This window comes from Poeciliopsis prolifica, unplaced genomic scaffold, assembly GCF_027474105.1.
Source record: "Poeciliopsis prolifica strain line A6 unplaced genomic scaffold, Auburn_PproV2 SCAFFOLD055, whole genome shotgun sequence".
Lineage (NCBI taxonomy): Eukaryota > Metazoa > Chordata > Actinopteri > Cyprinodontiformes > Poeciliidae > Poeciliopsis > Poeciliopsis prolifica.
The window spans coordinates 2,873,389-2,888,625 of NW_026562430.1; the positions used below are offsets into that span (position 1 = coordinate 2,873,389).

A 15,237-nucleotide genomic window follows, 5' to 3' on the forward strand; every position below is an offset into this window, starting at 1 on the left:
CTAACATTCACATTTTGAAGCATTAAAACCACAAATTGGGATGTATTTCTTGCCTGTATTCATGTGATAAATTCAAATAAGTGAATAATAATAAAAATAATATAGCACACTCTGACCAGATTATCCTTTTTGGGCAACCACACTAATGGAGTGGTTTGGATCAACATATTCATTTGTCGGAATTGTACAGAAGTTGATTTGGGAATATTTGGGAAGAATTGGAAAAAATGATCCAAAAAGATATGAATACACAGCACACCTCTCAGATGTGTCTTTTTTTTACCATATATTATTTTCCTTCCATTTTACAGCTGCACAGGTTTCTGATTACAATCATTTTAATTAGGGATGCAGAATATTCTTGCACCAACATCTGTAACATACTGGTTTCGGTCTAATAAATGAAACTGGGCCGATTTGAACAACTTATGTTAACTTTTTTCTTGTTGCAGTATGTTTTTTTTTTTTTTTTCCCAAAGGGTCAAAATAGTAAATAATATCACATATCAGCCATCACAATATAACATTTTTATATTGGTCCAGCCTTAATATTCATGTATTGTAATTGTCCAATTGAAAATATTTGGAAAAAAATGGAAAAAAGTCTCAGTTTGTATGTGTTGAAATATCCAGCACACCTCCTTTTGATTCATCTTTTGTTTCTTAATCACATATTATTTTTCTTCCACTTTACAACTTTGCTGGTTTGTGGATGTAACTTGAGAGAAAACGTCAAAAGCTCGTGTTCGACCTCTCCAGCAGCTCTTGAACCAGTTCCCGTTTCTTTGCACAGCTGCATCGGTTTAACCGCCTCAGGCTTTCACAGTGGGAGAAATATAGGAGCAGTTCAAACAAGGAGACGGTCGTAGGAAGGTAGTACTGGAGGTACGTCGGAATGACTTTGTCGCCATCTGCCCCGAGCTCTCCTGCTCCGTCCTTTGCGGCGGGGCAGGTGGCCGGGCGCACGCCCCACTTTTGCTGACTTCAGCCCTTTCCCTCTTTCCCTTTATCTCCTGCCGGCATTGTTCATTCCCCTCCGGCCCCACGCCGCTCAATTAGCTGGTGTAGCGGTGCGCTCACAGTCCCAGCCCGCTCCCTTGCCCTCCCCTGCATTCGTATCACCTGATATAGAGCGGGGCGCGGCAGGTCACAGGCGAACAGCAGCCCATTTCAATTTTTTATCGGTGTTATTTGCCCCTCGAGTTCGCCAATGGAGAGGAGGAGGGGTTGTCCTTTTGATTTTCTTTTTTTTTTTTTTTTTAGAGGACAAGTGGGAGGACAGAGGAGTGTGTGTGTGTGTGTGGGTGGGTGTGGGTGTGTGTGTGTGTGTGTGTAAGGATCCATGTTGGGATTAGGAAGCAGAGACCCTCTCTCTGCCTTCCACTCTCCTGCGTGCCGCTGAGTCGCCTTCTGTTTTCTCAGAAACGCACACAGAGAGGCAGCAGTGCATAAAGCTGTCTCGCACGCCGATGGGTGGCCTGTGTCACATCTCATCCCGAACAGGAGCGCTCGTTTCGCATGGCGGCGGCGACGCACAAACGCTGATCCAAATGTCTCACAGCCAAACACCTGAGAGGAGTTTAGTGTCTTCAAATATTACCTCACCCGCCAAAGAAAGAGGAAATGTGCATTACGGGTCTGACTATTATTTTAGATATCGATTATTCGGACTAATCAAACAAAAAAATAAACTGGCACATTCTGCAATTTTTTTACTAATTACATAATATTAGAAATTAATTCCTGGATGCAAATAAACTCACATTCTATTGTCTGAAAAGCAATAATGGCATTTCTTAAATGAAAGCCCGATTATTTTTATCAATGGTTCTAACATCAGTATGTAAAAAGCTCAGCCTTTTCTGCTTAACATCAGTACAGTGTAGGGCTGATCTGTTGATTATTTTTGGATTATCTAGTTAATTGGAAGAAAACTTCTCCACTTCCACTGTTTTAATTCTGGACCTTTATTCTCCAGTTAAAGGCCCAGCAAAGCACTTGATGACTATTTCAGTAATTGATTTCTCAGCCCTAATGTGCATTTCTTTTCTTGTTAGTTTTCTTATACAAAACTTAACAAGTGAAAACAAAAAATAACAGCACGTCACCTTGAACGCCATCTCCATTACGAAACATGGTGGTGGCAGCATCATGCAGTACGGACACAGAATCTGGTCGCCTTAACTTCTTTTAGAGATGTAATATTTCAAAGAGAATTTTAATTTTAATTTCACAGATAACTGTCACTTAATTTTGTTTTTTTGCACTCTTAATGTCTTTGTTCTTGACAGACGCATAAAAAAAGCATTACATCCCTTCTTTTTTGCCTGTCTAAATTGTTTAAGTCACTTGAAGCCTTTTTGTGGAAATCTAGGGCATTCATGTTTAATTCAGAAATCCTTCACTTCACCAGCAGCCCCTCTGTTCGCCTTCAAACTGTGTGGTTTGTGTTTTATTGTGTGTTTTTGTACACTTGTTTCCCCCCATCTCTTACCTCTGGACAGCCAGTGAAGTACTCCAAGGTATGACTCGCTTGAACCCTGCATGTTGTAGGATGCTTCATCCTGTCTCATGTGCGTTTGGATGGCGTTCATTTTCTCCACGTTTGAAGCCGTACACCTGTTTCCTGTCAAGACGTCTGTGTGTGCTGCCGCAGATGTCTGGAGATCCTTTGCACAGCCATGAGAAGCACAGGGAGACTAGTTTGGACGCTTCTTTGAGCTAGCCACTTTGATTTCTCCCTTGAAATTCAATTTTCTTTTTCATTTTTGGCAGTTCATAGATCAGTCGAAACATTCGCTCGCTGAAAAGTGCGTTTTGCTTGCAGTTGTGGACCATTGTTCGTCATCGATGCGCAATATTGATGCATTTGTGTGTGCATGGTTTCTAACTGTGCCCACCTACCTGCATCCTTCCCCCCATTAGTTCACTACCAGGCAAAAGCTGGTGCGGAGCCTGGCAGTGTGCGAAGAATCCTTTCCTCTCCCTATTCCTGAACCTTCTGCTGCACCTCAGGTAAAAAATTCCCTGCATAACTCCAGTCTCTATATGTTATAGATGTTGTTCTGAGTATTTTTTTTTTTGGGAGGGTTTTTATTGTACCTGTTGTACAGTATCTCTGGTACTCATCACTACTCATCTTTTTTTTTTCTCAAACCCGGTATGTGGCAAGGGTACACTGAGCTAATTTGAATCGTATCCAAGCTGAATTTTAGCTTGGAAAGTCCCTCAAGGATTCTCATTTCATCCATAAAACTTTTGAAAAATCTGACCAGACATTTCTTGGCTCAGCTTTGACCCGTTATCTGATGGATTACGGTTTGGGTCAGGATTCCTTACCTTCCCCACGTCTCTGAGCTCTGAACATCTTGTACTTCTAGCTTCTCCAAGAAGGTTGCAGACCTGGAATATAACAGAACTGGAAGATAATGGCTTCCTGGTTGATTCACGCTTGATTCTCTACAACTTCTTGACTTCTTGTTTGTCAACACAATTCTTGCAACTCTGACTATTTTCAACCAAAGCTTTTGATGGTTCTGTGATTATGCACCGATATCTTAGCATTTTCAGAAGTGATTTTGACTTTTCATAATTTTGACTAAAAGAAAAGAACCTCCACACCTTCATTCAGAGTGTTGACTTCCTTAACACTCAGCCTGAATTTAGAAAATATTCCCAATTTGATTTTGAATACCCAAAGCGTTTTAAAAAGCTGATTGTCTTTGCTGTAATATGTTGTGGTTGCTAAGCTCCTGATTAGTTGGGCTCCGTTTTACTTTGCAAAAATTACGGTCAAAATGATCAAACTGTAGCCATGGGGATGACTCTGGACTGGAGATGGCACTGAATTGTGCTGCTGCTTGTCAGATTTTCACATTGACAAATTAATATTGTGTAGAAAATTAATCCCCTGCAATTTCCGAGCCTTGATATCATTCATTTATTTGCATAACAAATGTTAGTACATGAAATGTTAGCCTGTTAAATCTGCTTTAATCAAACTCAGGAAAGTCGGGTTTGTTTGGGGAAGTAATTGAATTCAAATGAAGACCTAAGAAGTAAACTCTGGTCTGCATACAAACCTCGGTCTCGGGTTGCTGAAGTGAATTCTGGTCGGCTTAAATGCAAATGTAACTGGAAGTAGTCTGGAGATCGCTCCAAAAGCAACAAGTGGACAGTGGCAAAGGGCATTCTGGGTAAATACAACCACAACAAACACAAACTAGCGCTAGTGGAAAAAATATCTTATGGTCTTTTACCAAGGACAAAAAAAAAACCTGCAACTGCAAAAATCTGAAGCCAGTCTATTTTTTTTTTTTTTTATTAAGAAGGAAATTACGCTCATTTGATCTTCTGATGTTTTTGGGTGGTTTCCTTTAGTAGTTCTGAAAGCAGCGCAAGGAGGGGAACTGATTTCTCAATTAGTTTGAATTCTTTGACACAGCAAAGTGCAAAAGACAACTGCATCAGCTGAAAGTGTGAAAAATGTTGCAATTTTGATCACTAATCAAACCAAACATCCAAAATGCTGAAATGAAATCAAAAGGTGCTAAAATACATTGAGTTTTAAAGGTATCCACACTTCAGTCCGATCATTGGAAGTTCTTACACCTTGCAGATGTTTTCTTATAAACCCCAGCCTATGTCAAAAGTGCTGACCTGGGATCATGAATTTATTTTGGCTTATTAAAACCGGCCAGATAGACCGCTGACGCTTGATTAGCAGCCTTTGTCTGACAGCTATGATTAAATACCCGTCTGCGGCCGCTTTATGAAACCATAGCATCATCAAAACAAAAGAGCGTCGGGCTCCAGCGGCTCGCCTCGCCGGCCGTTACCCCGCCAAATCGATGCTGCATTTACGCAGTTTCTCGAGGCGAAATTTCTCCCCGCCGATCAAACTTCTCCCATTACACGCCACTCTGCACAACTCCCCGCACACACATTTCCACGCAGGTGAGTCCCGTCCCGTGGCGTCCCAAAGCAAGTCAGCAGCGCGCCCCGTGACCGGAGGGCGCGGCGGTATTCCCGCTACAGTCTCGCGTCGTCTGCACTCACACGACGTCCTGTATTACCCCCATCAATCATGTCGGGGAAATTACAATTTCCGCACGTCAGCTGCAGAGAGCTATGGAGCGCTTTAATTGAATACTGCTTATATTCTCCCCCCGCACCCTCCACCCACTTCTGTTATTGGTCGAAACTCCTTCTGCGGCAAACTAACCTAGAGGGCTCAGGTAACGCAATAAAGGAGGAGAGAAAGAAACATTAGTGGAGTACAAATCCAGCTCTGTAAGCGCTGATTCTCTATCAATCTTCTATGATCTTCAAATCTGAAGGTTTTCCATTGTTCACCACTTCACATTACTGTCTCCTCCGTCAAGTAGGAGCTAACAAAGGGCTTACAGGCTGTCCGAGTCCTGAGAAACCTGGCTGTCAGCGCCAATCCCTGAACCGTAGTCGGGTGTGGGGGAACAGAGGGGCTTCTGAATGCTTGCCATACCTTTTTTGTTTCAGACTTGACAGCATGCTCATTACACACTCGCAGGACCATCATTTTCCCGCTGTTTTTCCCTTTATCTCGAGGTAAAATGGATGTCAGGAAACAAATGAGGCAGCTCGCAACAGCTGCACATCAGCCCGGCGGTTTCCACGCCGATGTGGAGGGTGGCATTAAGTAGCAAACATCAGCGCTTCTCGCCTGGAGAGAGAGAAAGAGGAGGGGAAGGAGAGGAAAAAAAATCCTTTGCTTTGACGAGCGCGCACAAACTTGCTGTCACTTCCAAAGCTCTCCAAGTCTCACACAGGCAATTAGTCAGTCACATCTCTCATTTGCATATTACATTTTCATATACGTTCTGCAGCATCTCATTATCTTGCTGTGCAGCTGTTACAGAGATCAAACTCCTGACCTTCTTTTTTCTTTTCTGTTATGATCTGCTCTCCCACCACTGGGTTCATTCATTTTTTTTTTTCCTTTACGCCACACACGCAGCCTCCCAGAGACTCTGATGTTAACTTCCCAGACTTGTGCTTAATCCACTTACAGTGCAGCGGGAACCTCTCAGCTTTTTCCCTTTCAGCTTTTGTCAAAGTGCCTGAAAAGCAAATCAGATACAGCTCTGAATCGAAAAGCGAGCGCGCGGCAAAGAGCAGCCCATCTCGAGTCAAACTGAGGCCATTTTTTACAAAAAAAGATTTTCCTCCCGATTCTTTGAATTTTTTGCAGGATTACGGCTAACCTCCCTTCGTTCTGTCGGATTTTCTGGACTGAAATCTGCTGCGTTGTTTAATTTTAGGCTCCAGATTCATGTATTATTCAGGTGGTTTTAATAAAAACAAGCTAATCTGAAGATTAATTGCCATAGCAATTTGGAATGCATGGACGCAGGCGCATTATCGCTTGTTTTAGTGATGAACCAGGAGTTTAAGTGTCTCGCCGAGGCTTCTGTAACACAAGCCATCGTCTAATTAACCCAGAACCGGAGGCAAGAGCACGCTCTTATTGAATGCCTCCTTTTCAAATTAAGGCCTTGTCTGTCATACACAGCAGACCTTAGGGGTCACATTTTGCATTTGACGTTCTTGAAAAACGTAGACACTGCTGCACTTTCAGTTGGCAGGTATTTTTAGTTTGTCCGAGTGTTTAAATCAAAGCCATGCTTTCACACAAAGAGCTGACCTTGTAAAACGGACGTCGACGGGAATTTAATTTCTTTCTTCCCTAGCAGGATGGATTCCTCCCCCCTCCGGCTTTCGAAAACGAGGAGCGCGGCGCGAAGGACCAAGCCGAGAAAGAAGGCGGCTGTGACAAAGTGGACAAACCGGAGAAGACGCCGAGAAAAATGCTCTCAAGAGGTAAAGAATGAAAAGAAACCAGAATTTCAACTCTTTTTGGAAGATGATGTCTTCTTTTCACACCAATCTGACATCTTAGCATTTAAGAGCAAAAATAATAAGTCAAATGAAATTGAGAAACTGCCACACAGCATTACACCTCCTTCACCATACCTAGCTCTGGGGGTGATGTGCTTGTCCACGTAAATACCCACAGATGACCAATTTTCACAGAAAAATCTTTTTTTTAATTTTAATTTTTTATTTTAAGTGAATTGCCTTTCTTAAAACTGTTGATTTCAAATGAATAAAGATTAATGACCCAGTTATTAACAAAGCAATGTTTGATATGTGATATAGTTCAACTTGTGACACAGAACCACACTTCATTGTGCTATTTATACCAAAACTACTTTATTGATGAGAAATAATTAATAAACTTTTAATTTTCCTCCTGGTTTAAATTTACATAAAAATGAAAGATGAAGATTTAAAGTAACTCACTCTGTTTTCCATCACTTTTAAAGAAATTCTATTGTTTAAAATAAGTAAATATTCTAGATTTTTCATACATGACAGAAATTTAAATAATTTAAAATGATGTCTACTTTGTTTAATGTACCATGATGCACATAAAACACATGTACAGTAACATTTCCATATTCAGAAATGCACAAACACACATCCATCTCTTAAAAGAAATGATTTGTATATTAAATTTTCAGTACTTTAACGTTTTGTTATACTGAGTTGCGTTCATGCTTTGCATTAAACATCACTGTTCATTGGGTTCAACTTGTTTTTCCTACAAGAAATGTTTTTCTAGTAACTTTTAAATCTGTCTGAATTGTGCAAGATGCAGGTAGGAACTGGTTCACATCTGGTTTTACATTCCCAGTTCCCTGATGAAGACGCGCTGCGACTGAAGTCAGGAAAACAGTTTCCATTAACGCCTTCGATTTCCTTACATCGCCACCACCTGAGACCTCATTTATAAACATTGCTCACTTGGAAAAAAGAGCCAAAAATAATCCATGCGCTTTACTTCCTGTCCAGAATTGGATGCCATACGTAGATATAAGTTGTTGGTTTTTTTGCTATTGATAAGATTCATTGAGATGAAGCTGAGAGCCTTTGTGATACAAATCACCCAATCTGTGTCACTCTGGCAAATTACAAGCTTCCAAAAATTATATCCTTTTACCTCGTCACTGGGTGGACACACCAGTCCTAAACATTTCTTTGTAGCTCTCCGTCCCTCCAGTTTGTCCAAAAGCTCGTTTCCTCTCTTTTTTTAAGCGATATCTCATTATGGGCTGATAATTGGCGCGATTCAGTTAATTGCCAAAAAGCTCAAGGTGCGAAGCAATTATATGGATTCCCACAGGCGTGGAAAGGTGTCTGCTTCCCTCTGTGGAGCAACACCGCTGATGAGGCGGCCTCCAATTATAGAAAGCAGACACCCACAGACGGGAACGAGCTGTGGCGTCCCTTATCTCCCTCCGATGGGTCCCGCCGAGGCATGTTCCTTCACTGGGAACGTCGCTTTCTTAAACGGCTGCTCTGACAGCGTTCGACTCCAACAAGCAGCCTCCTTTTTCCTTTTTTTCCTCCCTGAAAAGTTTTTGCCCTAGAGTTAATCTCGTTTTAGCCAAAGATGTCTCATTAGTAGTGGAAGTTAACACTTACTAGAAACTAATTTAGAGAAATGATGTACATTGTGTCCTTTCTGGTTAGATTCGAGTCAGGACTACACTGACTCCACCGGCATAGACCTCCATGAGTTCCTCGTCAACACGCTGAAGAGCAACCCCAGGTAAGAAGCGGCAACATCTCTTCCCCCCCATTAAGGAGTTCATCTGTAGTGTCTAATGATCCGTTACAGAAGCATTTAAAATCCTAATTGTCTGCAGTGAAGTCAATTCACTTTGCTGCGATTGCAGCAGTGAGTGAATTCCCCTTGGCTATAACTTAATGTTCCTCTTACTTTTAACAAAGCATCATGGGAGCCATAAATCCAAGCGGAGTCCATTTTAAAAGAAACTTTGTAGCCCAAAGTTCAACATGGCAATTTATTAATTAAGAAATTTTAGACTTTAGGCAGAGACATGATAATTTAGATCTGATGGCATAGAAGCTAATATTTTTCAAGATTTGATATGTTAAAAATTATATTTAAAAAAGTCTGGATTGGATCATAAATTAATTAAACCTAAATAATGCTTTGTTTTATGTTTTAGATTGAATTGGATCAGATTTTATTTTTGGGTAGCAGAGTTAAAGGGGCTGAATTAAAATGTAGGTAATGCCCACATATGTATGAGGTCCGGTGGTTTCTGTTGTGATTATTTTAAAATTTGTTTGTTACATAAAATGCCTGAAAAATGTAACAAAATGTAAAACAGTTGAAGATATTATGGATTTTTGTGCAAAACAAATATTTAAATGGATAGTAATAGTAAAACTGAAAATTGTACTTTTTTTGAAAGTTATTTGGGATTGAACTGGGATTTATGTGGATTAAATTGAAAGACAAGTTATACAAGTCAATTCCAATTTGTGCAGCATTTAGTTAGGATTTAATTTATTTATTATAGATGTTGGACTGAATGTTTTTAGTGTTTATCTTTTGGTCAAATTAGTTGCATAAACTCAATGATTTTGATGGCATAGATGGATTATTATATAATATTTTCTGTGCTGTTTCTATTTGTTTAGCAATTTAGTAGTATCGAACGTTTACATAATGCATCATATCTTCTTCCTCTCAGGGATCGAATCATGCTGCTAAAGTTGGAACAGGACATCTTGGATTTCATCAGCAATAATGAGTGAGATTTTACTGGTTTTATTATTATTTATTTCATTTAACAACAAATGCACTGAACAGGGTTTTCCAGACTGACTCAGCAGGAGTCCTTTGATCATTTTTTTCTCTTAAGACTAAAACACATAAGAGGGAAACAAAAGCTGCAGGTTCTTTGATGGAAGTTTTGAATCCATCAGAAAATCAAGAAAGTACAACATCGTCTCCCTGACCTTAATCTGGGTTTTATGGAACTCAGAAAAGTTCTAGCTCTTTATTTTTAGTCTATAAATGCATCAGTAGAGGGAGTTTCTAATTCAGCTCAGTTTATCACACCATTCCAGAACAAAATAGGCCATCTCAAGGCATTTTCACACACAAAAACATCTCACAATTATCACTGCATTTCTGCTCGCCTGGCAGAAAATATGATCCAACAATTTGTTAAATCAGTTTTGTGTGAGTGTACAAGATTGTTGTTTGGTTCCATTTCAATTACTAAACTAAAACCGATTGGCTGTCGAGCTAAAAGAGAAACATTCTGGACCTCAAACTTGAATCTGAAGAAAAATCGGAAACCAAGTTTTCTATCAGTTGCTGCCACAGTTATTTTGAATGTTCCCAGAACCAGTCGTATCTTTTCTGTAACGATAACCTCGGCATGTTTTCCCGTTTCTGCTTGTAGAATCCAGAAGAGAAAGTTCCCCCCCATGACCTCTTACCACCGGATGCTGTTGCATCGCGTAGCCGCCTACTTCGGCATGGATCACAACGTGGACCCCAGTGGAAAATCAGTGGTGATCAACAAAACCATCAACACTAGAATGTAAGCTGGTTTTTCTATCGTTGACGTTACGTTGGTAATGCACCACTTTTAGGCGGTTCTAGTTCGTTTTCTTTTTCCAACCAGCTGGAGGAGAACTTCCTCCTCTGCTCCTCTGTTAGCATATGTAGCTGTCAGCATCTGTAATAAATTAAGCTGCCATTGAAACTCCTGTGAATTCACCCGCCAACAGACCCGATCAGAAATTCTCGGAGCACATCAAGGATGACAGGGCGGACGATTTTCAGAAACGCTACATTCTCAAACGAGACAACGCCAGCTTTGATCGCGAAGACAGCATGGTAGGCTTTCTTTTTCTCTTTTTTTGTTTTTAATATGTATATATATTTTTTTTTCTTCTTCACCAAGCTGTCACTTTCATTTCTGACATGTTGGGGAAGAGTGGGACAATCTGGCATCTGTGACTGCTAAAGAATCTGTGCTCGCATGTGTGTGTGTCCTTGCCAGATCCGAATGCGTTTGAAAGCTGACAAGAGGAGCAAATCGATGGAGGAGAGGGAGGAGGAGTACCAGCGAGCCAGAGAAAGGATTTTTGCACATGATGTGAGAGTTGTTGGTGTAGGCGGGTGGAGAGTGAAGGGTTGGAGGGGGTTGTGCATGTTTCACAAATCTTTGTGTCATATCTATTCATGTGCAAATTCAGTGGATTTCTTGCCACCAATTACCATCGCTGCCTTTATGAATTTATACACAAGACGTTCTGATTTGGACTAAGGCTAAACGATTAATCCTGATGCATATATTATTGAAATAAAAGTCAACTAATTTAGTAATCAATTAATCATTAACTGGAATATGCAGTCTCTCAAAACAACATATTCAGTAAGTAATTAAGCAAAAATGGTTCCAAAAATATGTATATTTTGCATTTAAGATTAAAAACCCCCCAAAAAACATTCCATGTAAATATGTGCCATCCAGAACTCTTTAAGTGACATTTTAAGCTTCACCGGGTTCAAATTCTGCATAAAAAATAAAATAAATGCATCCTTTGCTATTCATGTTATTGAATTTTAGGCTATAAAATGTTTGTTCATCGTATCTTTTAATGTATTGTTAGTTGCAAGTATTTTAGTAATTGATTACTTTAATTAATTACATACTAATACAAATTAATTGTTTCCTCCTTTTTTTGCAGTAGCATAGCATTACTTCAGTAAATTTGTTCCAGGTCAGACTCTTAAATGCAAAATCTTCATATTTTTATATCTGCACTGAGTTCACTGTTCTTTCAACAAATGGTCTTTTTTAGAGTCTGCACTTTGGCTTACGATTAATCAATTACAAATTAGGTGACAATTATTTCAATAAGATTAATCACGATTAATAGTTTCAACCCAGAAGCCACATTTATAGAACCGATTGTATAGATTTTTATAATAATATGTGCTTAAATGTTTCCCGTCACCCACAGGGAGAACACTTCCTACTAGATAGAAGGTAATCTCCATCCTGAAATGATTTTGATTCGTTTTCTCAGTTTTTACAACCAGAGTCACGTTGGAACGTTCTCTTTCAGCGCACAGGAGGAACACGCGTGCATGAGCACTCAACAGAGGCGCCAGATGTTCAGGTTAGGTCCAGAAGCTTTGTCCCACCAAAAATAAAAATGTTTTAATATATTGTTTCTGAAGTTACTCCACTCTGCTTCCAGGTTACGAGCCGGCCATTCAGGCGCCAGCCGCCAGAGCAGCTCCGAGACGGAGACGCTGCCGCGGCACGGCGAGCCGCGGCCGTGGAGCAGCACAGACAGCTCGGACAGCTCCAACCGGCTCGCCCCGCGGCCCGCCATCACCAAGGCCAGCAGCTTCAGCGGCATCTCACCGGGCCTGGTGAGAGGAGACAGCACGGCCAGCAGCAAGAGCACCGGCAAGCTTTCCAAAACAGGCAAGGGAAATGGAGGCAGCGTCCTCACAGCATCCTAAATCAGAGAAATTCCTCAAACTAGAGGTAGATTTAGTCAAGTAAAAAGAAATAGGGCAGCAGAGATCATATCAGAACAAATGTTTTTCTGCTGCTGTTGTCAAAACTCATTCCCACTTCAACCTGGTGATAGGAAAGACTGAGGGGGAAAAGTGTCGCAGCAGCAGAATAAAACGCTAACCGTGACGATTTGCTGCATTATTTACAAGTGGAAGCATGTTAGAGATAAATTTAAGGCAGCAAATGCTTACTCCTGCAGTATGATCCATCGGTAACTTTATTGGCTTAGAGCAGACGCTCTGCATCGTGGGCTTATTTAGTTATCACAGATTTTGGCCTCTGCTCTCCCTGACATCATTTCTGTTGATTTCTTATTTTTGCTGAAAGCTTTTTTGTTGTTGTTGCTGGAAGTTGTTTACGAAGCAACTGGACTCTAAATTAAAGCAGACACCTCGCCTCTGTTCTGACCGCTGCAGCTGTCACCTCAGGTTAAAGTCACAGTTTGAAGTTAACGTCATGTTTGGTGTGTTGTTTAATGCAACAGATTTATACGAAGCAGTGTGTTGCTGCTCAAATCTGGCTCTCTACACTACATACGCCAAATTATATTAATAAATCCCTCTAATTTTTATCATTTTAAAGATTCAAGCAAAATCAACAGCATTTTTTGCGCTCGGTTTATTGCAAATTTTCTGCAGAAATGGTCAAAAACATTGGGTTTAAGTGATGCTGATTCCCGCCTGCAGGTGGCAGTATTTCTTTTGAAAATTTCCTAAATTAGCAGCACAAAACTTTTATTTTAGAAACAATTGCAAAATCTAGAGGGACTGATAAATGTAAAACAATATCTAATTTTAAGAAATACTTAAAAACAGTTTAATTGTTTTTATCTCTACGTTCTGCCATAACATTAAGAGCATTGATGATCTTGATATGATGTGCAATGAAAGTGAGTTTGACACGCCTGATCTAGCACATAAAATCTTAAAAACAATCTATGACTCAAATCATTAAAGCTTATTATAGAAAAAGATTCATCATGGGTCATCAGCCGTCGCCTGCAGAAGTGAGGATGCATTATTAGCATCAGTCGTTCATTAGCATTTAGCTAATGGTTTGGTCATTAGCTGATCGTTTTTAATTCCCCTCCTCAGGTTCTGAATCCTGCAGCAGCGTCGGCTCCTCGTCCAGCTCTCTCTCTCGCCCCCACCTGCCCCTCCAAATCCCCGCCGCCTCGCGCTCCGTCGTCCCCGGCAACCTTCTTCCCCTCCGCGCCGTCGACGCCAGAGTCCCCGGTCATCCTGAGGCGTCGAAGAGCGGGCCCTCCCAGCTGCTGGCGTCCGTCGGCGATGCGAGCGGCTACTACATGCTGCCGCTGGACGTGGCAGGGATTCCACCTGGCAGCATCCTGATCAACCCGCACACAGGTGAGGACAAGCGGCCCCGACCTCAGCACACGGTTTTGTAACTTCCAGTTTTTCTGATGTAAATTCATGAGTCCCGGGGGCAGATTTCCAGCCTGGCCTCTGGCTGCACTCAGATTCTGTCAAATTAGTCGACAAAATTCACTCTGATCAGGATGCAGGAGCAGATGGCAGAGATCTGTGAATATGCATCACTGTTCTGAACTTTTCACCAACAGCAGGCCGGGCTGCAGCGCGATTTGTTTGCTCTGATTTATTTACTTGGATTCGTCTCGACAGGCAAGCCTTTTATGCACCCGGACGGCAGCGCCGTAGTTTATAACCCGCCTGCAGGCAGGATCCCACAGCAGGGGAAAACGACGCCGCAGCCCATCCCTGCGGCGTCTCAGCAGCCGGCCAATCACGTTCACTCTCAGGTCAGTGGCATCAGCTTCATTCCTTTCTTCATCGGTTTTCAGTTTAAATAACTAACTTACCGCTTCCTCCTTTGTCCACTTTGACATCCTGTCCCTCTGTTCGTCTTCAGCCAGTCTATCCTCCTCTTCAGTCGTCCTCTGAGCCTGTCCACAACCCAACGGTTTCTTATCCTCTTCATCCTCCTCTTCCTCCTTCTCAGTTCCTGCCCGTCTGTCCTAACCAACAATACATTGTGGTACAGAACTTCTTCTTCCTCCTTCTTCCATTTTTTAAAACCCTTTCCATCCTGCTCCATCCCCTGTCAGACCTGGATCACAGAGAGTTGGTTTCACTCAGTTCGCTTCCACTAGATATGAATAAATCAAAAATAAATGCATAAAAGAGCACAGAATTAAAATTAGGGTCAGGATTAGTTCAGCAGAAGAAATGTTTCCAGCTCTACTGTGACCCACGTCTTCATTTTTTTATCTGTGCTTTTTGAAACTGAAAGAATAAAGGAAACATGCAAATCCAGGTACAAACCAGCAAACTACAAGCACGCTTCAGTTTGTTTGATAATAGACGTTTCCCTGTATGTCTTAGGAAAACAATATAAGTCAAGCATTATTAATAAAAACTGAAGGCTGATTTTCTAATAAAAACTTTTTTTAAATAAATATTCCCTAGTGGCAGGGCTGGATGTAAAAAGATGTGGGTTCCTGGGCTGGAAACCATTTTGGTGCCCTTTTCACATAATAAATATTCTATAACTTATGCAAATTACAGTATGAACTGATGATACTATGTTTAATACATCCCTTAGAATGTAATAAATATTGTTTACGTTGCTAAAAATCCCAAAATGTTATTACAACTATTCTGAAATGACCCGGTGACTCAAAAATATTAAAACACCCCCCAAAAATTGATGCCCTGGGCTACTGCCAAAACGTCCACCTGTAGTGAAATCCATTTATTTTTAAAAGGTCATTTCAGTGTGAAGTTAT

At 41.0% G+C, this 15,237-nt stretch overlaps 1 protein-coding gene across 12 annotated transcripts in view; it reads left to right on the forward strand.

The window, feature by feature from the left end:
- The window catches only part of LOC129379050 (R3H domain-containing protein 1-like), a 40,103-nt gene that overhangs the window by 14,486 nt on the left and 10,380 nt on the right, over positions 1-15,237 (forward strand). For 6 of the 12 annotated variants that reach the window (XR_008608132.1, XM_055059610.1, XM_055059614.1 and 3 more), the window contains exons 4-17: positions 2,505-2,522; positions 2,926-3,015; positions 6,729-6,858; positions 8,575-8,653; positions 9,609-9,668; positions 10,329-10,469; positions 10,660-10,768; positions 10,935-11,030; positions 11,902-11,927; positions 12,007-12,060; positions 12,142-12,374; positions 13,565-13,837; positions 14,114-14,250; positions 14,361-14,486. Coding sequence is in view for 11 of the 12 variants with exons in the window: in XM_055059610.1 (XP_054915585.1) it covers positions 2,505-2,522; positions 2,926-3,015; positions 6,729-6,858; positions 8,575-8,653; positions 9,609-9,668; positions 10,329-10,469; positions 10,660-10,768; positions 10,935-11,030; positions 11,902-11,927; positions 12,007-12,060; positions 12,142-12,374; positions 13,565-13,837; positions 14,114-14,250; positions 14,361-14,486 (1,572 nt within the window). In the remaining variant the exon portion in view is untranslated. The remainder of the gene's footprint in view (positions 1-2,504; positions 2,523-2,925; positions 3,016-6,728; positions 6,859-8,574; positions 8,654-9,608; positions 9,669-10,328; positions 10,470-10,659; positions 10,769-10,934; positions 11,031-11,901; positions 11,928-12,006; positions 12,061-12,141; positions 12,375-13,564; positions 13,838-14,113; positions 14,251-14,360; positions 14,487-15,237) is intronic. The other 6 variants (XM_055059613.1, XM_055059615.1, XM_055059620.1 and 3 more) reach the window with 4 other exon arrangements.